This window comes from Pseudophryne corroboree, chromosome 2 (assembly GCF_028390025.1).
Source record: "Pseudophryne corroboree isolate aPseCor3 chromosome 2, aPseCor3.hap2, whole genome shotgun sequence".
Classification (NCBI taxonomy): domain Eukaryota; kingdom Metazoa; phylum Chordata; class Amphibia; order Anura; family Myobatrachidae; genus Pseudophryne; species Pseudophryne corroboree.
In genome coordinates this window covers 257,490,111-257,514,681 of record NC_086445.1, presented here as the reverse complement: position 1 = coordinate 257,514,681, position 24,571 = coordinate 257,490,111, and the positions used below count along the sequence as shown (strand labels likewise).

General features: G+C 48.6%; 1 protein-coding gene across 2 annotated transcripts in view; it reads right to left on the bottom strand.

Moving 5' to 3' along the window:
• RHEBL1 (RHEB like 1) overlaps positions 1–23,660 on the bottom strand; it is a 28,964-nt gene extending 5,304 nt beyond the window's left edge. Inside the window, exons 1-5 of one of the 2 annotated variants that reach the window (XM_063952695.1) lie at positions 23,483–23,660; positions 10,933–11,004; positions 10,718–10,785; positions 10,525–10,607; positions 10,168–10,224 (exon numbers count right to left, since the gene is read on the bottom strand). In XM_063952695.1, coding sequence (XP_063808765.1) covers positions 10,168–10,224; positions 10,525–10,607; positions 10,718–10,785; positions 10,933–11,004; positions 23,483–23,534 — 332 coding nt within the window. In that variant the 5' untranslated portion in view covers positions 23,535–23,660. Of the gene's footprint in view, positions 1–10,167; positions 10,225–10,524; positions 10,608–10,717; positions 10,786–10,932; positions 11,005–22,195; positions 22,317–23,482 lie in introns of those variants that run through there. The other variant, XM_063952694.1, reaches the window with a different exon arrangement.
• Between the last annotated feature and the right edge of the window lie 911 nt (positions 23,661–24,571).

The window sequence follows — 24,571 nt, the reverse complement described above, 5'->3', positions numbered from 1 at the left end:
CGTCAAACGCAGCTGCGGTAAGTCTTGGAATAGACACGGTCCCTGCTGAAGCAGATCCCGTCTTAGAGGTAGAGGCCACGGATCCTCCGTGAGCATCTCTTGAAGTTCCGGGTACCAAGTTCTTCTTGGCCAATCTGGAGCCACTAGTATCGTTCTTACTCCCTTTTGCCGTATAATTCTCAGTACTTTTGGTATGAGAGGCAGAGGAGGGAACACATACACCGACTGGAACACCCACGGTGTTACCAGAGCGTCCACAGCTATTGCCTGAGGGTCTCTTGACCTGGTGCAATACCTGTCCAGTTTTTTGTTGAGGCGGGACGCCATCATATCCACCATTGGTTTTTCCCAACGGTTCACAATCATGTGGAAGACTTCTGGATGAAGTCCCCACTCTCCCGGGTGTAGATCGTGTCTGCTGAGGAAGTCTGCTTCCCAGTTGTCCACTCCCGGAATGAATACTGCTGACAGTGCTATCACATGATCTTCCGCCCAGCGAAGAATCCTTGCAGCTTCTGCCATTGCTGTCCTGCTTCTTGTGCCGCCCTGTCTGTTTACGTGGGCGACTGCCGTGATGTTGTCCGACTGGATCAACACCGGCTGACCCTGAAGCAGGGGTTTTGCCAGGCTTAGAGCATTGTAAATCGCTCTTAGCTCCAGTATATTTATGTGAAGAGACATCTCCAGGCTTGACCATACTCCCTGGAAGTTTCTTCCCTGTGTGACCGCTCCCCAGCCTCTCAGACTGGCATCCGTGGTCACCAGGACCCAGTCCTGTATGCCGAATCTGCGGCCCTCTAACAGATGAGCACTCTGCAACCACCACAGAAGAGACACCCTTGTCCGTGGCGATAAGGTTATCCGCTGATGCATCTGCAGATGTGATCCGGACCATTTGTCCAGCAGATCCCACTGAAAAGTTCGTGCGTGGAATCTGCAGAATGGAATCGCTTCGTAAGAAGCCACCATCTTTCCCAGGACTCTTGTGCATTGATGCACAGACACTTTCCCTGGTTTTAGGAGGTTCCTGACAAGTTCGGATAACTCCCTGGCTTTCTCCTCCGGAAGAAACACCTTTTTCTGAACCGTGTCCAGAATCATTCCCAGGAACAGCAGACGTGTCGTCGGGGTCAACTGAGATTTTGGAAAATTTAGAATCCACCCGTGTTGTTGCAGCACTAGTTGGGTTAGTGCTACTCCGTCCTCCAGCTGTTCTCTGGACCTTGCCCTTATCAGGAGATCGTCCAAGTAAGGGATAATTAATACGCCTCTTCTTCGCAGAAGAATCATCATTTCGGCCATTACCTTGGTAAAGACCCGAGGTGCCGTGGACAATCCAAACGGCAGCGTCTGAAACTGATAATGACAGTTTTGCATCATGAACCTGAGGTACCCTTGATGTGAAGGGCAAATTGGGACATGCAGGTAAGCATCCTTTATGTCCAGGGACACCATAAAGTCCCCTTCTTCCAGATTCGCTATCACTGCTCTGAGTGACTCCATCTTGAACTTGAATTTTTGTATGTACAGGTTCAAAGATTTCAGATTTAGAATAGGTCTTACCGAGCCGTCCGGCTTCGGTACCACAAATAGCGTGGAGTAATACCCCTTTCCCTGTTGTAGGAGGGGTACCTTGACTATCACCTGCTGAGAAAACAGCTTGTGAATGGCTTCCAATACCGTCGCCCTGTCTGAGGGAGACGTTGGCAAAGCAGACTTTAGGAACCGGCGAGGGGGAGACTTCTCGAATTCCAACCTGTAACCCTGAGATACTACCTGCAGAATCCAGGGGTCCACCTGTGAGCAAGCCCACTGTGCGCTGAAATTCTTGAGTCGACCCCCCACCGCTCCTGAGTCAGCTTGTAAGGCCCCAGCGTCATGCTGAGGGCTTTGCAGAACCCTGGGAGGGCTTCTGTTCCTGGGCAGGGGCTGCTTGCTGCCCTCTCTTACCCCTTCCTCTGCCCCGAGGCAGATATGACTGTCCTTTTGTCCGCTTGTTCTTATAGGACCGAAAGGACTGCGGCTGAAAAGACGGTGTCTTTTTCTGTTGGGAGGGGGTCTGAGGTAAAAAGGTGGATTTTCCGGCAGTTGCCGTGGCCACCAGATCCGATAGACCGACGCCAAATAATTCCTCCCCTTTATACGGCAATACTTCCATATGTCGTTTGGAATCCGCATCACCTGACCACTGTCGCGTCCATAAACTCCTTCTGGCAGATATGGACATCGCATTTACTCTCGATGCCAGAGTGCAAATATCTCTCTGAGCATCTCGCATATAAAGGAAAGCATCCTTTAATTGCTCTATAGTCAATAAAATACTGTCCCTATCCAGGGTATCAATATTTTCAGTCAGGGAATCCAACCAGACGACCCCAGCACTGCACATCCAGGCTGAGGCGATGGCTGGTCGCAGTATAACACCAGTATGTGTGTATATACTTTTTAGGGTAGTTTCCAGTCTCCTATCAGCTGGATCCCTGAAGGCGGCCGTATCAGGAGACGGTAACGCCACTTGTTTTGATAAGCGTGTGAGCGCCTTATCCACCCTAGTGGGTGTTTCCCAGCGCGCCCTAACCTCTGGCGGGAAAGGCTATAATGCTAATAACTTTTTTGAAATTAGCATTTTTCTATCTGGGTTAACCCACGCTTCATCACATACATCATTTAATTCCTCTGATTCAGGAAAAAATAAGATTTTACTTACCGATAAATCTATTTCTCGGAGTCCGTAGTGGATGCTGGGGTTCCTGAAAGGACCATGGGGAATAGCGGCTCCGCAGGAGACAGGGCACAAAAAGTAAAGCTTTTCCGATCAGGTGGTGTGCACTGGCTCCTCCCCCTATGACCCTCCTCCAGACTCCAGTTAGGTACTGTGCCCGGACGAGCGTACACAATAAGGGAGGATTTTGAATCCCGGGTAAGACTCATACCAGCCACACCAATCACACCGTACAACTTGTGATCTAAACCCAGTTAACAGTATGATAACAGCGGAGCCTCTGAAAGATGGCTTCCTTTAACAATAACCCGAATTAGTTAACAATAACTATGTACAACTTATGCAGATAATCCGCACTTGGGATGGGCGCCCAGCATCCACTACGGACTCCGAGAAATAGATTTATCGGTAAGTAAAATCTTATTTTCTCTATCGTCCTAGTGGATGCTGGGGTTCCTGAAAGGACCATGGGGATTATACCAAAGCTCCCAAACGGGCGGGAGAGTGCGGATGACTCTGCAGCACCGAATGAGAGAACTCCAGGTCCTCCTTAGCCAGAGTATCAAATTTGTAAAATTTTACAAACGTGTTCTCCCCTGACCACGTAGCTGCTCGGCAAAGTTGTAATGCCGAGACCCCTCGGGCAGCCGCCCAAGAGGAGCCCACCTTCCTTGTGGAGTGGGCCTTTACAGATTTAGGCTGTGGCAAGCCTGCCACAGAATGTGCAAGTTGGATTGTGCTACAGATCCAACGAGCAATCGTCTGCTTAGACGCAGGAGCACCCATCTTGTTGGGTGCATACAATATAAACAACGAGTCAGATTTTCTGACTCCAGCTGTCCTTGCAATATATATTTTTAATGCTCTGACAACGTCCAGTAACTTGGAGTCCTCCAAGTCACTTGTAGCCGCAGGCACTACAATAGGCTGGTTCAGATGAAATGCTGACACCACCTTAGGGAGAAAATGCGGACGAGTCCGCAGTTCTGCCCTGTCCGAATGGAAAATCAGATATGGGCTTTTGTAAGATAAAGCTGCCAATTCTGACACTCTCCTGGCAGAAGCCAGGGCTAGAAGCATGGTCACTTTCCATGTGAGATATTTCAAATCCACCTTTTTTAGTGGTTCAAACCAATGAGATTTTAGGAAGTCCAAAACCACATTTAGATCCCACGGTGCCACTGGAGGCACCACAGGAGGCTGAATATGCAGCACTCCCTTAACAAAGGTCTGGACTTCAGGGACTGAAGCCAATTCTTTTTGAAAGAAAATTGACAGGGCCGAAATTTGAACCTTAATAGATCCCAATTTGAGACCCATTGACAATCCTGATTGCAGGAAATGTAGGAATCGACCCAGTTGAAATTCCTCCGTCGGAGCACTCCGATCTTCGCACCACGCAACATATTTTCGCCAAATTCGGTGATAATGTTGCACGGTTACTTCCTTCCTTGCTTTAATCAAAGTAGGAATGACTTCTTCCGGCATGCCTCTTTCCTTTAGGATCCGGCGTTCAACCGCCATGCCGTCAAACGCAGCCGCGGTAAGTCTTGAAACAGACAGGGACCCTGCTGAAGCAAGTCCCTCCTTAGAGGTAGAGGCCACGGATCTTCCGTGATCATCTCTTGAAGTTCCGGGTACCAAGTCCTCCTTGGCCAATCCGGAACCACTAGTATCGTTCTTACGCCTCTTTGCCGTATAATTCTCAATACTTTTGGTATGAGAGGCAGAGGAGGAAACACATACACCGACTGGTACACCCAAGGCGTTACCAGCGCGTCCACAGCTATTGCCTGCGGATCTCTTGACCTGGCGCAATACCTGTCCAGTTTTTTGTTGAGGCGAGACGCCATCATGTCCACCATTGGTCTTTCCCAACGGGTTACCAGCATGTGGAAGACTTCTGGATGAAGTCCCCACTCTCCCGGGTGAAGATCGTGTCTGCTGAGGAAGTCTGCTTCCCAGTTGTCCACTCCCGGGATGAACACTGCTGACAGTGCTATCACATGATTCTCTGCCCAGCGAAGAATCCTTGCAGCTTCTGCCATTGCCCTCCTGCTTCTTGTGCCGCCCTGTCTGTTCACATGGGCGACTGCCGTGATGTTGTCCGACTGGATCAATACCGGTTTTCCCTGAAGCAGAGGTTCTGCCTGGTTTAGAGCATTGTATATTGCTCTTAGTTCCAGAATGTTTATGTGAAGAGACGTTTCCAGGCTCGTCCATACTCCCTGGAAGTTTCTTCCTTGTGTGACTGCTCCCCAGCCTCTCAGGCTGGCGTCCGTGGTCACCAGGATCCAATCCTGTATTCCGAATCTGCGGCCCTCCAATAGATGAGCACTCTGCAACCACCACAGAAGAGACACCCTTGTCCTTGGAGACAGGGTTATCCGTAGGTGCATCTGAAGATGCGACCCTGACCATTTGTCCAACAGATCCCTTTGGAAAATTCTTGCGTGGAATCTGCCGAATGGAATCGCTTCGTAAGAAGCCACCATTTTTCCCAGGACTCTTGTGCATTGATGTACAGACACCTTTCCTGGTTTTAGGAGGTTCCTGACAAGCTCGGATAACTCCTTGGCTTTTTCCTCCGGGAGAAAAACCTTTTTCTGAACCGTGTCCAGAATCATCCCTAGGAACAGCAGACGAGTTGTCGGCATTAACTGGGATTTTGGAATATTCAGAATCCACCCGTGCTGTTTTAGCACTTCTTGAGACAGTGCTAATCCCATCTCTAGCTGTTCTCTGGACCTCGCCCTTATTAGGAGATCGTCCAAGTATGGGATAATTAATACGCCTTTTCTTCGAAGAAGAATCATCATCTCGGCCATTACCTTTGTAAAGATCCGAGGTGCCGTGGACAATCCGAACGGCAGCGTCTGAAACTGATAGTGACAGTTTTGTACAACGAACCTGAGGTACCCCTGGTGTGAGGGGTAAATTGGAACGTGGAGATACGCATCCTTGATGTCCAAGGATACCATAAAGTCCCCCTCTTCCAGGTTCGCTATCACTGCTCTGAGTGACTCCATTTTGAACTTGAACTTCTTTATGTACAGGTTCAAGGACTTCAGATTTAGAATAGGCCTTACCGAGCCATCCGGCTTCGGTACCACAAAAAGAGTGGAATAATACCCCTTCCCTTGTTGCAGAAGAGGTACCTTGACTATCACCTGCTGAGAGTACAGCTTGTGAATGGCTTCCAACACCGTCTCCCTTTCGGAGGGGGACGTTGGTAAAGCAGACCTCAGGAAACGGCGAGGTGGATCTGTCTCTAATTCCAACCTGTATCCCTGAGATATTATCTGCAGGATCCAGGGATCTACTTGCGAGTGAGCCCACTGCGCGCTGTAATTTTTGAGACGACCGCCCACCGTCCCCGAGTCCGCTTGAGAAGCCCCAGCGTCATGCTGAGGCTTTTGTAGAAGCCGGGGAGGGCTTCTGATCCTGGGAAGGAGCTGCGTGTTGCTGTCTCTTCCCTCGACCTTTGCCTCGTGGCAAATATGAATAGCCCTTTGCTCTCTTATTTTTAAAGGAACGAAAGGGCTGCGGTTGAAAAGTCGGTGCCTTTTTCTGTTGGGGAGTGACTTGAGGTAGAAAGGTGGATTTCCCGGCTGTAGCCGTGGCCACCAAATCTGATAGACCGACTCCAAATAACTCCTCCCCCTTATACGGCAAAACTTCCATATGCCGTTTTGAATCCGCATCGCCTGTCCACTGTCGCGTCCATAAAGCTCTTCTGGCCGAAATGGACATAGCACTTACCCGTGATGCCAGTGTGCATATATCCCTCTGTGCATCACGCATATAAAGAAATGCATCCTTTATTTGTTCTAACGACAGTAAAATATTGTCCCTGTCCAGGGTATCAATATTTTCAATCAGGGATTCTGACCAAACTACCCCCGCACTGCCCATCCAGGCAGTTGCTACAGCTGGTCGTAGTATAACACCTGCATGTGTGTATATACTTTTTTGGATATTTTCCATCCTCCTATCTGATGGATCTTTAAGTGCGGCCGTCTCAGGAGAGGGTAACGCCACTTGTTTAGATAAGCGTGTTAGCGCCTTGTCCACCCTAGGAGGTGTTTCCCAGCGCTCCCTAACCTCTGGCGGGAAAGGGTATAATGCCAATAATTTCTTTGAAATTATCAGCTTTTTATCAGGGGCAACCCACGCTTCATTACACACGTCATTTAGTTCTTCTGATTCAGGAAAAACTATAGGTAGTTTTTTCATACCCCACATAATACCCTGTTTAGTGGTACCTGTAGTATCAGCTAAATGTAACGCCTCCTTCATTGCCAAAATCATATAACGTGTGGCCCTACTGGAAAATACGGTTGATTCGTCACCGTCACCACTGGAGTCATCGCCTGTGTCTGGGTCTGTGTCGACCGACTGAGGCAAAGGGCGTTTCACAGCCCCTGACGGTGTTTGAGTCGCCTGGACAGGCACTAATTGATTGTCCGGCCGTCTCATGTCGTCAAACGACTGCTTTAGCGTGTTGACACTATCCCGTAGTTCCATAAATAAAGGCATCCATTCTGGTGTCGACCCCCTAGGAGGTGACATCCCCATATTTGGCAATTGCTCCGCCTCCACACCAATATCGTCCTCATACATGTCGACACACACGTACCGACACACAGCAGACACACAGGGAATGCTCCTAATGAAGACAGGACCCACTAGCCCTTTGGGGAGACAGAGGGAGAGTTTGCCAGCACACACCAAAAGCGCTATATATATATCAGGGATAGCCTTATAATAAGTGCTCCCCTATAGCTGCTTTGTTATATAAAAATATCGCCATAAATTTGCCCCCCCTCTCTGTTTTACCCTGTTTCTGTAGTGCAGTGCAGGGGAGAGACCTGGGAGCCGTCCTGACCAGCGGAGCTGTGAGAGGAAATGGCGCCGTGTGCTGAGGAGATAGGCCCCGCCCCTTTTCCGGCGGGCTCGTCTCCCGCTATTTTGAGAAATCAGGCAGGGGTTAAATATCTCCATATAGCCTCTAGGGCTATATGTGAGGTATTTTTAGCCTTTATAGGTACTATTTTGCCTCCCAGGGCGCCCCCCTCCCAGCGCCCTGCACCCTCAGTGACTGCCGTGTGAAGTGTGCTGAGAGGAAAATGGCGCACAGCTGCAGTGCTGTGCGCTACCTTTAGAAGACTGCAGGAGTCTTCAGCCGCCGATTCTGGACCTCTTCTGTCTTCAGCATCTGCAAGGGGGCCGGCGGCGCGGCTCCGGTGACCATCCAGGCTGTACCTGTGATCGTCCCTCTGGAGCTTGATGTCCAGTAGCCAAGAAGCCAATCCATCCTGCACGCAGGTGAGTTGACTCCTTCTCCCCTCAGTCCCTCGCTGCAGTGATCCTGTTGCCAGCAGGAATCACTGTAACATAAAAAACCTAGCTAAACTTTCTCTAAGCAGCTCTTTAGGAGAGCCACCTAGATTGCACCCTTCTCGGCCGGGCACAAAAATCTAACTGGAGTCTGGAGGAGGGTCATAGGGGGAGGAGCCAGTGCACACCACCTGATCGGAAAAGCTTTACTTTTTGTGCCCTGTCTCCTGCGGAGCCGCTATTCCCCATGGTCCTTTCAGGAACCCCAGCATCCACTAGGACGATAGAGAAACTACAGGTAGTTTTTTCACCCCCCACATAATACCCCTTTTTGTGGTACTTGCAGTATCAGAGATATGCAAAGCCTCCTTCATTGCCGTGATCATATAACGTGTGGCCCTACTTGAAAATACGTTTGTTTCATCACCGTCGACACTAGATTCAGTGTCTGTGTCTGGGTCTGTGTCGACCGACTGAGGTAAAGGGCGCTTTACAGCCCCTGACGGTGTCTGAGACGCCTGGGCAGGTACTAACTGGTTTGCCGGCCGTCTCATGTCGTCAACTGATTTTTGTAATGTGCTGACATTATCACGTAATTCCATAAACAAAGCCATCCATTCCGGTGTCGACTCCCTGGGGGGTGACATCACCATTATCGGCAATTGCTCTGCCTCCACACCAACATCGTCCTCATACATGTCGACACACACGTACCGACACACAGCAGACACACAGGGAATGCTCTTATCGAAGACAGGACCCCACTAGCCCTTTGGGGAGACAGAGGGAGAGTTTGCCAGCACACACCCAAGCGCTATAATGTATATGGGAACAACCTTATATAAGTGTTGTTCCTTATAGCAGCTTAAATATATCAAAATATCGCCAAAAAATGCCCCCCCTCTCTGTTTTACCCTGTTTCTGTAGTGCAGTGCAGGGGAGAGTCCTGGGAGCCTTCCTCACAGCGGAGCTGAGCAGGAAAATGGCGCTGTGTGCTGAGGAGAATAAGCCCCGCCCCCTATTTCGGCGGGCTTTTCTCCCGGAGTTTTAGATATCTGGCATGGGTTAAATACATACATATAGCCTCAATGGCTATATGTGATGTATTCTTTTGCCATAAAGGTATTAAATATTGCTGCCCAGGGCGCCCCCAGCAGCGCCCTGCACCCTCCGTGACCGCTTGGTGTGAAGTGTGTGACAACAATGGCGCACAGCTGCAGTGCTGTGCGCTACCTTTATGAAGACTGAAGAGCCTTCTGCCGCCTGTTTCCGGACCTTCAATCTTCAGCATCTGTAAGGGGGGTCGGCGGCGCGGCTCCGGGACGAACCCCAGGGTGAGACCTGTGTTCCGACTCCCTCTGGAGCTAATGGTGTCCAGTAGCCTAAGAATCCAATCCATCCTGCACGCAGGTGAGTTGAAATTCTCTCCCCTAAGTCCCTCGATGCAGTGAGCCTGTTGCCAGCAGGACTCACTGAAAATAAAAAACCTAAAAACTTTTTCTAAGCAGCTCTTTAGGAGAGCAACCTAGATTGCACCCTGCTCGGACGGGCACAAAAACCTAACTGAGGCTTGGAGGAGGGTCATAGGGGGAGGAGCCAGTATTCCCCATGGTCCTGACGGAGTCCCCAGCATCCACTTAGGACGTTAGAGAAATTAAGTAAATTGTGTTTATACATCATACTTAGGGTCAGTTATGTGGTTAGAGACAGGATATGCTTGTGTTTGTCCACATATTCTACGATGGACAGCCACCAGCACTGGTTTTGCCTATTACATTAATCATAAATAAATTTGAATTGGTTTTGGACCACCAATCCAAGGCACCCCTGCAAGTGTCCTAAGGCACCCCAGGGTGCCTAGGCACACAGTTTGGGAACCACTGGTTTAGGGTGATGTTCAGGGGCACACAAGCTAATTTGCACACAAAAAAACACCCAAAGTCACCAATTCTGGCTGAATTAAGACCTGAAGTCATTATGATCAAACGTCATTTGTTCAGCTACTAATATCCAAGTGTCCCATATGCGGTCATTGTGAAGTCATCCTACATAATGTGCACGTTCTAAAAGGTATTCTTTGAAATCAAGAATGAAGTTAAACTTACAGGCACTTCCCTCTTCTATCTGTAAGTACTCTGTGTAATCCACTGGCAATCTGAAAGCTGTAAAGCAAAATTGTACAATATTACTATAATAGCCAAAAGGAAGGACCAGATTCAATTACAGCCTTCACTGAATGCCCGAGGGAACCCCCAACAGAAATCCGCGGCAAGTACGCTCATCACAGGTGCCACGAATGCGTTAACATAAGCCCCAAGCCTAACTGAATCCAGTCCCAATACTAACAAATAGTAGCCCTACAATACAACTCCGATATTGTGTTTCAACAAAAAGGTCAGTAGGGGGAGCTGCAGCACTAGATAACAGTAGTGCTTTACATTCCCAGAGGAAACTGAACTCACCTTCTTGTACAAGCCACAGAATAGACAACAATGTATCCATGTATGCCAAAAATAAAGGACTGAGGAAGCAGAGAATATTCATCCTAAATTATGGGGGGGGGGGGGGGGGGATAAAAAAAAACAAAAAAAGTTGATCAATGGAAGTATTTTCTCAAAAGTAGCACAACAGAGTGGCTAAAGACGAACGCCTTACTTGTCCTGATGTGTCCACCACATCCAACTCAAATTCATCATTGCCCAGTACAAAGGTTTTGCTCCAAGCTATAGACAACAGGAAAATAACGGTCCATTTATAAAATAAAAAATGCTCAAAACAGATCTAATGTTAAATAAAACTAGTTAAGTTAAAACTAACTGTACAGGGGTTCAAAAGAGGACAGACGGTAACATCATAATCAATAGACTTACTGTTTTCAATGGTTGGTTCATATTGTGCAGTGAAGTCTCCTGTGACAAACTGACGAGCCAAAGAAGATTTACCTGTCCGAGTACAGAAAAATATACAATCAGATAAAATGTGAAATTTGAAAAGAACATAGAAATGTATGTATGTATGTATGTATGTATGTATGTATGTATGTATGTATGTATATATAGATATACATACACATACATACATACATACATACATACACACACACTGCTCAAAAAAATAAAGGGAACATTAAAATAACACATCCTAGATCTGAATGAATGAAATATTCTTATTAAATACTTTGTTCTTTACATAGTTGAATGTGCCGACAACAAAATCACACAAAAATTATCAATGGAAATCAAATTTATTAACCCATGGAGGTCTGGATTTGGAGTCACACTCAAAATTAAAGTGGAAAAACACACTACAGGCTGATCCAACTTTGATGTAATGTCCTTAAAATAAGTCAAAATGAGGCTCAGTAGTGTGTGTGGCCTCCACGTGCCTGTATGACCTCCCTACAATGCCTGGGCATGCTCCTGATGAGGTGGCGGATGGTCTCCTGAGGGATCTCCTCCCAGACCTGGACTAAAGCATTCGCCAACTCCTGGACAGTCTGTGGTGCAACGTGGCGGTGGTGGATGGAGGGAGACATGATGTCCCAGATGTGCTCAATTGGATTCAGGTCTGGGGAACGGGCAGGCCAGTCCATAGCATCAATGCCTTCGTCTTGCAGGAACTGCTAACTCTCCAGCCACATGAGGTCTAGCATTGTCTTGCATTAGGAGGAACCCAGGGCCAACCGCACCAGCATATGGTCTCACTAGGGGTCTGAGGATCTCATCTCGGTACCTAATGGCAGTCAGGCTACCTCTGGCGAGCACATGGAGGGCTGTGCGGCTCCCCAAAGAAATGCCACCCCACACCATTAATGACCCACTGCCAAACCGGTCATGCTGGAGGATGTTGCAGGCAGCAGAACGTTCTCCTTGTCGTCTCCAGACTCTGTCACGTCTGTCACATGTGCTCAGTGAGAACCTTTCATCTGTGAAGAGCACAGGGTGCCAGTGGCGAATTTGCCAATCTTGGTGTTCTCTGGCAAATGCCAAATGTCCTGCACGGTGTTGGGCTGTAAGCACAACCCCCACCTGTGGACGTTGGGCCCTCATACCACCCTCATGGAGTCTGTTTCTGATCATCGGAGTAGACACATGCACATTTGTGGCTTGCTGGAGGTCATTTTGCAGTGCTCTGGCAGTGCTCCTCCTGTTCCTCCTTGCACAAAGGCGGAGGTAGCGGTCTTGCTGCTGGGTTGTTACCCTCCTACGGCCTCCTCCACGTCTCCTGATGTACTGGCCTGTCTCCTGGTAGCGCCTCCATGCTCTGGACACTACGCTGACAGACACAGCAAACCTTCTTGCCACAGCTCGCATTGATGTGCCATCCTGGATGAGCTGCACTACCTGAGCCACTTGTGTGGGTTGTAGGGAGGTCATACAGGCACGTGGAGGCCACACACACTACCGAGCCTCATTTTGACTTGTTTTAAGGACATTACATCAAAGTTGGATCAGCCAATAGTGTGTTTTTCCACTTTAATTTTGAGTGTGACTCCAAATCCAGACCTCCATAGGTTAATGAATTTGATTTCCATTGATAATTTGTGTGATTTTGTGGTCAGCACATTCAACTATGTAAAGAACAAAGGCCCTCATTCTGAGTTGATCGCAGCAGCAAGAAAGTTAGCAATTGGGCAAAACCATGAGCACTGCAGGAGGGGTAGATATAACATGTGCAGAGAGTGTTAGATTTGGGTGGGGTGTGTTCAATCAGCAATCTAATTTGCAGTGTAAAAATAAAGCAGCCAGTATTTACCCTGCACAGAAACAAAATAACCCACCCAAATCTAACTCTCTCTGCACATGATATATCTGCTTCCCCTGCAGTGCACATGGTTTTGCCCAATTGCTATCAAAAATCCTGCTGCGATCAACTTGGAATTACCCCCAAAGTATTTAATAAGAATATTTCATTCATTCAGATCTAGGATGTGTTATTTTAGTGTTCCCTTTATTTTTTTGAGCAGAGAGATAGAGATATATACACACACACACTAAAATGTAATGGATGATTCATAAGTGTTAAGCCACACATGAGAAATAAGAATTTACTCACCGGTAATTCTATTTCTCGTAGTCCGTAGTGGATGCTGGGAACTCCGTAAGGACCATGGGGAATAGACGGGCTCCGCAGGAGACTGGGCACTCTAAAAGAAAGATTAGGTACTATCTGGTGTGCACTGGCTCCTCCCTCTATGCCCCTCCTCCAGACCTCAGTTAAGGAAACAGTGCCCGGACGAGCTGACACAACAAGGAAAGGATTTGGAATCCAGGGTAAGACTCATACCAGCCACACCAATCACACTGTACAACTTGTGATAACCATATCCAGTAACCCCTTCCCTGTTGAAGGAGGGGGACCTTGATTATCACCTGCTGGAGGTACAGCTTGTGAATTGCCGCCAGTACTATCTCCCTTTCCCTGGGAGGAGCTGGCAAGGCTGATTTGAGGTAACGGCGAGGGGGAGTCGCCTCGAACTCCAGCTTGTATCCCTGAGATACAATTTGTACAGCCCAGAGATCCACTTGTGAGCGAACCCACTGGTTGTTGAAGTTTCGGAGACGCGCCCCCACCGCACCTGGCTCCGCCAGTGGAGCCCCAACGTCATGCGGTGGACTTAGTGGAAGCAGGGGAGGATTTTTGTTCCTGGGAACTGGCTGCCTGGTGCAGCTTCTTTCCTCTACCCCTGCCTTTGGCCAGAAAGGATGCGCCTCTGACCCGCTTGCCTTTGAGGCCGAAAGGACTGCATTTGAAAATACGGTGCTTTCTTAGGCTGTGAGGGAACCTGAGGTAAAAAAAGTCGACTTCCCAGCTGTTGCTGTGGATACGAGGTCCGAGAGACCGTCCCCAAACAATTCCTCACCCTTATAAGGCAAAACCTCCATGTGTTTTTTAGAATCAGCATCACCTGTCCACTGCCGAGTCCATAATACTCTCCTGGCAGAAACGGACATTGCATTAATTCTAGATGCCAGCAGGCAAATGTCCCTCTGGGCATCCCGCATATATAAGACGACGTCTTTTATATGTTCCATGGTTAGCAAAATAGTATCCCTGTCGAGGGAATCAATGTTGTCTGACAGGGTATCAGTCCATGCTGCTGCAGCACTACACATCCAGGCTGAAGCAATAGCAGGTCTCAGTAGAGTACCAGAGTGTGTATACACAGGCTTCAGGATAGCTTACTGCTTTCTATACGCAGGCTCCTTTAGGGCGGCCGTATCCTGAGACGGCAGTGCCACCCTTTTAGATAAGCGTGTGAGCGCCTTGTCCACCCTAGGGGATGTTTCCCAACGTAACCTATCCGTTGGCGGGAAAGGGTACGCCATCAGTAACCTCTTAGAAATCACTAGTTTCTTATTAGGGGAACTCCACGCTTCTTCACACAAATCATTTAATTCATCAGATGGGGGAAAAGTCACTGGCTGCTTTTTCTCCCCAAACATAATACCCCTCTTGGTGGTAACCGGGTTAACGTCAGAAATGTGCAATACATCTTTCATTGCAGTAATCATGCATCGGATGGCCTTTGTAGACTGTACATTTGTCTCATCCTCATCTACACTGGAGTCAGACTCTGTGTCGACATCTGTGTCTACCATCTGAGCCAGAGGGCGTTTATGAGCCCCTGACGGCCTCTGAGTCGCCTGGGCAGGCGCGGGCTGAGACCCCGGCTGACCCAAGGCTGCTGCGTCATCTAACCTTTTATGTAAGGAGTTGACACTGTCGGTTAAGACCTTCCACATATCCATCCCAATCAGGTGTCGGCCCCGTCGGGGGCGACACCACACTAATCTGCCCCTGCTCCGCCTCCACGTAACCCTCCTCATCAAACATGTCGACACAGCCGTACCGACACACCGCACACACACAGGGAATGCTCTGACTGAGGACAGGACCCCACAAAGTCCTTTGGGGAGACAGAGAGAGAGTATGCCAGCACACACCACAGCGCTATATAACACAGGGATGTACACTATAATAAGTGATTTTTCCCAATAGCTGCTTACTTATCTTATTTGCGCCTAAATTTAAGTGCCCCCCCCCCTCTCTTTTTTACCCTTCTTGTATCCAGATACTGCAGGGGAGAGCCTGGGGAGCTGCTTCCAGCGGAGCTGTGAAGGGAAAATGGCGCTGGTATGCTGAGGAAGAAGGCCCCGCCCCCTCAGCGGCGGGCTTCTGTCCCGCATTGTGTGACTTAATGGCGGGGGTTTGCACACATATACAGTGCCAGACTGTATTATGTGTATAATTTGTGCCAAAAGGTATTATAATTGCTGCCCAGGGAGCCCCCCCCCCCCCAGCGCCCTGCACCCTACAGTGACCGGAGTGTGTGGTGTGCTGTGGGAGCAATGGCGCACAGCTGCAGTGCTGTGCGCTACCTTAATAAAGACAGGAGTCTTCAGCCGCCGTTTTCGTCGTTCTCTTCTGTCTTCTGGCTCTGCAAGGGGGGCGGCGGCGCGGCTCCGGGAACGGACGATCGAGGTCAGGCCCTGTGTTCGAACCCTCTGGAGCTAATGGTGTCCAGTAGCCTGAGAAGCACAAGCTAGCTGCAAGCAGGTATGTTTGCTTCTCTCCCCTCAGTCCCACGTAGCAGTGAGTCTGTTGCCAGCAGATCTCACTGAAAATAAAAAAACCTAACAAATACTTTCTTTTCTAGCAAGCTCAGGAGAGCCCACTAGGTGCATCCAGCTCTGGCCGGGCACAGATTCTAACTGAGGTCTGGAGGAGGGGCATAGAGGGAGGAGCCAGTGCACACCAGATAGTACCTAATCTTTCTTTTAGAGTGCCCAGTCTCCTGCGGAGCCAGTCTATTCCCCCATGGTCCTTACGGAGTTCCCAGCATCCACTAGGACGTCAGAGAAATAGAAGTAACTGAGCCAAGAAGCCCAGCAACAATAACATAGGACACACATACCAGCATTTTATGTTTTTTGCTCATAAATGCACATCACCATACTCACCACACAACAGTTATAGAAGAGGCAAACTCTGAATGCTTTCATTTTAGAGGAAGATAAATGCTAATGAAGACATTGAACTATAGAAATGTAAATCTAATAGGCCCTACACACTACGCGATAACACTGAAAGATATATCTTTCAGTGTGTATGCACCAACGATGAATGATGCGCGGCCCTGGACTCATTCATCGTTGGTGCGCGGTCGCTTATACATGCATGCTAATATGGACAATCTCATCCATATTAGCATGCATGGCTATGGGGTCGGGTGATATGGGGAGTGAAGAAACGCAACTCCCCCCTGCTATAGGGCACCTCAGTGGCCAATCGCCAGGCGTGTAGGGACCTTAAGAAGAGACAATAATGGAAAATAATGAGCCCTTAAATATTTTAAATTTCTTAATAAGGCTGGACATAGTTACAGGAATCATTGACTAGGTCAACAATAATAAGAATTTACTTACCGATAATTCTATTTCTCGTAGTCCGTAGTGGATGCTGGGAACTCCGTAAGGACCATGGGGAATAGCGGCTCCGCAGGAGACAGGGCACATCTAAAGAAAGCTTTAGGATCACCTGGTGTGCACTGGCTCCTCCCCCTATGACCCTCCTCCAAGCCTCAGTTAGGATACTGTGCCCGGACGAGCGTACACAATAAGGAAGGATTTTGAATCCCGGGCAAGACTCATACCAGCCACACCAATCACACTGTACAACTTGTGATCTGAACCCAGTTAACAGCATGATAATAGAGAAGCCTCTCGAAAAGATGGCTCACTACAACAATAACCCGAATTTTTTGGTAACAATAATTATGTACCAGTATTGCAGACAATCCGCACTTGGGATGGGCGCCCAGCATCCACTACGGACTACGAGAAATAGAATTATCGGTAAGTAAATTCTTATTTTCTCTGACGTCCTAGTGGATGCTGGGAACTCCGTAAGGACCATGGGGATTATACCAAAGCTCCCAAACGGGCGGGAGAGTGCGGATGACTCTGCAGCCCCCAATGAGAGAACTCCCGGTCCTCCTCAGCCAGGGTATCAAATTTGTAGAATTTTACAAACTTATTTGCTCCTGACCAAGTAACTGCTCGGCAAAGTTGTAAAGCCGAGACCCCTCGGGCAGCTGCCCAAGATGAGCCCACCTTCCTTGTGGAGTGGGCATTTACAGATTTTTGGCTGTGGCAGGCCTGCCACAGAATGTGCAAGCTGAATTGTACTACATATCCAACGAGCAATAGTCTTCTTAGAAGCAGGAGCACCCAGCTAGTTGGGTGCATAGAGGATAAACAGCGAGTCAGATTTCCTGACTCCAGCCGTCCTGGAAACATATATTTTCCGGGTCCTGACAACGTCTAGCAACTTGGAGTCCTCCAAGTCCCTAGTAGCCGCAGGCACCACAATAGGTTTGGTTCAGGTGAACGCTGAAACCACCTTAGGGAGAAACTGAGGACGAGTCCTCAATTCCGCCCTGTCCGAATGGAAAATCAGATAAGGGCTTTTACAGGATAAAGCCACCAATTCTGACACGCGCCTGGCCCAGGCCAGAGCCAACAGCATGACCACTTTTTCTGTGAGATATTTTAACTCCACAGATTTAAGTGTGTCAAACCAATGTGACTTTTGGAACCCAAAAACCACCTGGAGATCCCAAAAGTGCCACTAAAAGGCACAAAAGGAGGCTGTATATGCAGTACCCCTTTAACAAATGTCTGAACTTCAGGGACTGAAGCTAGTTCTTTTTTGGAAGAAAATTGACAGAGCCGAAATTTGAACCTTAATGGACCCCAATTTCAGGCCCATAGATACTCCTGTTTGCAGGAAATGCAGGAATCGACCCAGTTGAATTTCCTCCGTCGAGCCTTACTGGCCTCGCACCACGCAACATATTTTCGCCAAATGCGGTGATAATGTTTTGCGGTTACATCCTTCCTGGCTTTGATCAGGATAGGGATGACTTCATCCGGAATGCCTTTTTCCTTCAGGATCCGGCGTTCAACCGCCATGCCGTCAACGCAGCCGCGGTAAGTCTTGGAACAGACAAGGTCCTTGCTGGAGCAGGTCCCTTCTTAGAGGTAGAGGCTACGGATCCTCCGTGAGCATCTCTTGAAGTTCCGGTTACCAATTCCTTCTTGGCCAATCCGGAGCCACTAATATAGTGCTTACTCCTCTCCATCTTATCAATCTCAGTACCTTGGGTATGAGAGGCAGAGGAGGGAACCCATACACTGATTGGTACACCCACGGTGTTACCAGAGCATCTACAGCTATTGCCTGAGGGTCCCTTGACGTGGCGCAATACCTGTCGAGTTTTTCCCAACGGTTTTTAATCATGTGGAAGACTTCTGGGTGAAGTCCTTACTCTCCCGGGTGGAGGTCGTGCTGAGGAAAACTGCTTCCCAGTTGTCCACTCCCGGAATGAAAACTGCTGACAGTGCTATCACATGGTTTTTCGCCCCGCGAAGAATCCTTGCAGCTTCTGCCATTGCCCTCCTGCTTCTTGTGGCACCCTGTCTGTTTACGTGGGTGACTGCCGTAATGTTGTCCGACTGGATCAACACCGGCTGACCTTGAAGCAGAGGTCTTGCTAAGCTTAGAGCATTGTAAATGGCCCTTAGCTTCAGGACATTTATGTGAAGTGATGTCTCCAGGCTTGACCATAAGCCCTGGATATTCCTTCCCTGTGTGACTGCTCCCCAGCCTCGCAGGCTGGCATCCGTGGCCACCAGGACCCAGTCCCGCATGCCGAATCTTCGGCCCTCTAGAAGATGAGCACTCTGCAACCACCACAGGAGGGATACCCTTGTCCCTGGTGACAGGGTTATCCGCTGAAGCATCTGAAGATGCGACCCGGACCATTTGTCCAGTAGGTTCCACTGGAAAGTCTTGCGTGGAATCTGCCGAATGGGATTGCTTCGTAGGAAGCCACCATTTTTACCCAGAACCCTTGTGCATTGATGCACTGAGACTTGGTTCGGTTTTAGGAGGTTCCTGACTAGCTCGGATAACTCCCTGGCTTTCTCCTCCGGGAGAAACACCTTCTTTTTGGACTGTGTCCAGGATCATCCCTAGGAACAGAAGACAAGTCGTCGGAACCAGCTGCGATTTTGGAATATTGAGAATCCAATCGTGCTGCCGCAACACTACCTGAGGTAGTGCTACACCGATCTCCAACTGTTCCCTGGATCTCACCCTTATCAGGGAATCGTCCAAGTAAAGGATAACTAAAATTCCCTTCCTTCGAAGGAATATCATCATTACGGTCATTACTTCAGTAAAGACCCGGGGTGCCGTGGACCATCCCTACGGCAGCGTCTGAACTGATAGTGACAGTTCTGTACCATAACCTGAGATACCCTTGGTGAGAAGGGTAAATTTTGACATGAAGGTAAGCATCCTTGATGTCCCGAGACATCATGTAGTCCCCTTCTTCCAGGTTTGCAATCACTGCTCTGAGTGACTCAATTTTGAATTTGAACCTCTGTATGTAAGTGTTCAAAGATTTTAGATCTTAAAATCGGTCTCACCGAGCCGTCTGGCTTCGGTACCACAATAGTGTGGAATAATACCCCGTTCCCTGTTGCAGGAGGGGTACCTTAATTATCACCTGCTGGGAATACAGCTTGTGAATGGCTTCCAAAACTGCCTCCCTGTCAGCGGGAGACGTCGGTAAAACAGACTTTTGGAAACGGCGAGGGGAATACGTCTCGAATTCCAATTTGTACCCCTGAAATATTACCTGAAGGATCCAGGGGTCTACTTGCGAGTGAGCCCACTGCGCACTGAAATTCATTGAGAACGGGCCCCCACCGTGCCTGAACTTGTAAAGCCCTAGCGTCATACTGAGAGCTTGGCAGAGGCGGAAAAGGGTTTCTGTTCCTGGGAACTGGCTGATCTCTGCAGCCATTTTCCTCTCCCTCTGTCACGAGCAGAAAAGAGGAACCCTTTTGTCCGCTTGCCAACCAGGACTGCGCCTGATAATACGGCGTCTTATTTTGAGAGGCGACCTGGGGTACATCCCCTTTTTTTTTTTTTAAGGCAATACTTCCAAATGCCGTTTGGAATCCGCATCACCTGACCACTTTACTGGTATAATTGGACAACGCACTTATACTTGATGCCAGTCGGCAAATATTCCACTGTGCATCATGCATATATAGAAATGCATCTTTTAATTGCTCTATAGGCAATAATATACTGTCCTTATCTAGGATATCAAATTTCCAGTCAGGGAATCCGACCACGCCAACCCAGCACTGCACATCCAGGCTGAGGCGATTGCTGGTCGCAGTATAACACCAGTATGTGTGTAAATACATTTTAGGATACCCTCCTGCTTTCTATCAGCAGGATCCCTAAGGGCGGCCATCTCCAGAGAGGGTAGAGCCCTTGTTCTTACAAGCGTGTGAGCGCCTTATCCCCCCTAGGGGGTGTTTCCCAACGCACCCTAACCTCTGGCGGGAAAAGGTATACTGCCAATAACTTTTTAGAAATTATCAATGGTTATCGGGGGGAAACCCACGCATCATCACACACCTCATTTTATTTCTCAGATTCAGGAAAACTACAGGAAGTTTTTCCTCACCAAACATAATACCCCTTTTTTTGGTGGTATTTATATTATCAGAAGAGTGTAAACTTTTTCCATTGCCTCAATCATGCAATGTGTGGCCCTATTGGAAATCACGGTTGTCTCTTCACCGTCGACACAGGAGTCAGTATCCGTGTCGGCGTCTGTATCTGAGGTAACGGGCGCTTTAGAGCCCCTGTATGAGACGTCTGGACATGCACAAGCTGAGTAGCCGGCTGTCTCATGTCAACCACTGTCTTTTATACAAAGCTGACACTGTCACGCAATTTCAACAGTACATCCACTCAGGTGTCGACCCCCCAGGGGGTGACAACACTATTACAGACACTCTACTCCGTCTCCTCATCATTTTTCTCCTCATACATGTCGACACAAACGTACCGACACACAGCACACACACAGGGAATGCTCTGATAGAGGACAGGACCCCACTAGCCCTTTGGGGAGACAGAGGGAGAGTTTGCCAGCACACACCAGAGCGCTATATATATACAGGGATAACCTTATATAAGTGTTTTTCCCTTTATAGCTGCTGTATTGTTTATACTGCGCCTAATTTGTGCCCCCCCTCTCTTTTTTAACCCCTTTCTGTAGTGTAGTGACTGCAGGGGAGAGCCAGGGAGCTTCCCTCCAACTGAGCTGTGAGGGAAAATGGCGCCAGTGTGCTGAGGAGATAGGCTCCGCCCCTTTCTCGGCGTCCTTATCATCCGTTTTCTTGTAGGTTTTGGCAGGGGTTAAATGCATCCATATAGCCCAGGAGTTATATGTGATGCATTTATTTTAGCCATAAAAGGTTTTCTATCGATTTATTGCGTCTCAGGGCGCTGCCCCCCCAGCGCCCTGCACCCTCAGTGACCGGAGTGTGAAGTGTGCTGAGAGCAATGGCGCACAGCTGCGGTGCTGTGCGCCTACCTTTATCTGAAGACAGGAAAGTCTTCTGCCGCCGATTTTTCCGGACCTCTTCGCTCTTCTGGCTCTGTAAGGGGGCCGGCGGCGCGGCTCCGGTGACCCATCCAGGCTGAACCTGTGATCGTCCCTCTGGAGCTAATGTCCAGTAGCCTAAGAAGCCCAATCCACTCTGCACGCAGGTGAGTTCGCTTCTTCTCCCCTTAGTCCCTCGATGCAGTGAGCCTGTTGCCAGCAGGTCTCACTGAAAATAATAAACCTAAACTAAAACTTTCACAAAGAGCTCAGGAGAGCCCCTAGTGTGCACCCTTCTCGTCGGGCACAGAAAATCTAACTGAGGCTTGGAGGAGGGTCATAGGGGGAGGAGCCAGTGCACACCAGGTGATCCTAAAGCTTTCTTTAGATGTGCCCTGTCTCCTGCGGAGCCGCTATTCCCCATGGTCCTTACGGAGTTCCCAGCATCCACTAGGACGTCAGAGAAATTGGAATATGAGCTTATGGACTGTTGCCATGCAAGACACTAAAGTGGTAAAAGAAAAATAGCATGTGACTTGTGTGTCAGTAAAGGTGGCCACACACTAGTGTGATTTGGGCCTTTTTTAATACGATTTTGACACATCAGGCCGATAAATTGCACGAAAAGTGTAAAATCGTATATAATTTACCTACGATTCCGATCCAATGCACGGTCACGCATGTTGTAGGTCGTATCCACAGATTGCCAGTGCTGCAATAAGCATTTATCGTAATCACATGCGGAACTTTGCACATTGTGAGTGTTTTTAGTACCTCCGATTTATCGCATAATAAATCTGAAGCGGAGTCACTTGACTGACATTTAAATTTATAAAGGAATCTTAAGATAAATAGGGGCAGATGTATTAACCTGGAGAAGGCATAAGGAAGGGATAAACCAGTGATATGTGCAAGGTGATAAAGGCACCAGCCAATCAGATCTTAACTGTTTATTTACATATTGGAGCTGATTGGATGGTGCGTGTATCACCTTGCACATATCACTGGTTTATCACTTCCTTCTGCCTTCTCCAGGTTAATACATCTGCCCCATAGTGACTTATGTGTGTGCTATAGATATAGCTTATGTGAGCTATGTCACCACTTGATAGATCGCATGCGATCTATATCGTGAGTAAATCATATGTGAAACTACAAAATCTTAAGTACAGGACTCCTGGGACGCTGCCAGGGAGTTCAAGGGAAATCACATGCAACATCATCTTAAGATATGTCATGGTAGTGTATGGCAGACACTACTGCCATGCACCCACCTCCCCCCTCATAACACACACACACACACACACACACAAACCGTAGGGCTTTTTTGTAGAATGCTCAACACCAACCCTCCCCCCCACAACACCATGAGCACACCATACACAGGACTAGACCTCCCACAACACAGGCCACTACTGCCCCCACCCCTTACACAATACCAAATTATCACAAGCCAGCACTTCCCGTGCAACACACGTTATAAATCACTACTGCACACAATCAGTCCATTTATCTCACAGGAAGGATGCATCCCTCACACGAGCTACAACTAAAATTATATATATCCACACACACACACACACACACACACACAAAGCCAGCAGTACAATAACCAAAGAGGAATTCCCAGCCCCAAAGCCATCACACCTTGCTGCAGCGACCTCCCCAGTACAGGAACACTAGACTACTGTAGGCTGCATATCACTGTCGCACCACCAGAGACGCAGCCGCACAGCAGGGAACAGAACGCGCATAGACGCAGCCACACAGCGGGGACTTCACACACACATAGCTCCGATTCACTCTATACAGAAGGGATGAGACGTATAAGTTACACAATAATAATAATAATAATAATAATAAATAACCCGTCCATACGCAGTGTATCTGCCCACAGCCAGCTTGTAGCAACGCTCCCACAGCCCGTTACCACTCACCGACAGAGGGGTATCCGAGCATCACTACTTTGCGGTGCTTGACCAGAGGCATACTGATCGACGGGGAATAAATCCGAGGAGCGCGAAAAGTGATAAGAAACGCAGCCGCTCGCCCGGTGACCAATTGACCCTGAGGGAGGAGGAACCAAAGGATTATACTATAGCCCGGACCACGGTCCTGGGGTCAAATATAGAAGTCGTATCCACCATCTCCGCCCGCCGGACTGCCCTATCCAATCAGGGATCACCTAAAATTAATAACAAGCGCACATTGGTCGTGGGCTCAGCAGGTATCCAATAAGAGGAGGGATAAACGCAGAGACTTTTTTTATTCATTGTTTGGGTTTGTGTAGATAATAAACAAACGCGGCTCTGTGATTGGCTGCTTCCCATGCGACTGGGCGGGGCCGAGGGAGGAAGGATGGCAACAAACCCATGTGCTCTTTCTCCCGGAGACACGGTGCCTGCTGCCAATGGCTGGAGGATGCCAGCGCCACTACAGCGTTATGTGGCCGCGATAGCCATGCCACACCCCCATGTGCGGTCCTGTTGCTTGTCCCGTAACTGGGGAATCCTTATAAGGGAGCGGAGGGGGTCACTCCACATACTGGGGGAGCCTGTGTAGATAAGGACTTTCTATCTGCAGTACTGGAGACCTGTGTATTATGGTGCATACAGACCGCTGTGATCACTGGATGCTGAGTCCCAGCACGCAAGGTTGTTTTTAGCAACAGGGCTATTTTTCCCAAAAAATAAACAAAAACTGCTTAGTAATGGGTGGGGGTGCGGTGGCGGTGTATGAGGGGCCAAATTATCCCAAAAAGTGACAGGACCCTGGTATATCTTGCAGCATTACAAAACACTAACACCCAGTGCATGCAAAATCAGGGCCCTATAGCTCAACTACACTTACTGCTGGCACCGTATTGTATTAATTATCAAAGTGATGCTAAGAAACATGCCGCTGATATTTAACATTACTTACCCCTCTGGTGAGATCCAGCGATGTTACTTAGCTGCGCCCTTTGCTCTGTTGCTGCTAGTGAAGGGCTGCTGTGTAATCCGTATGCATATCAGTGTCCGTCTGCA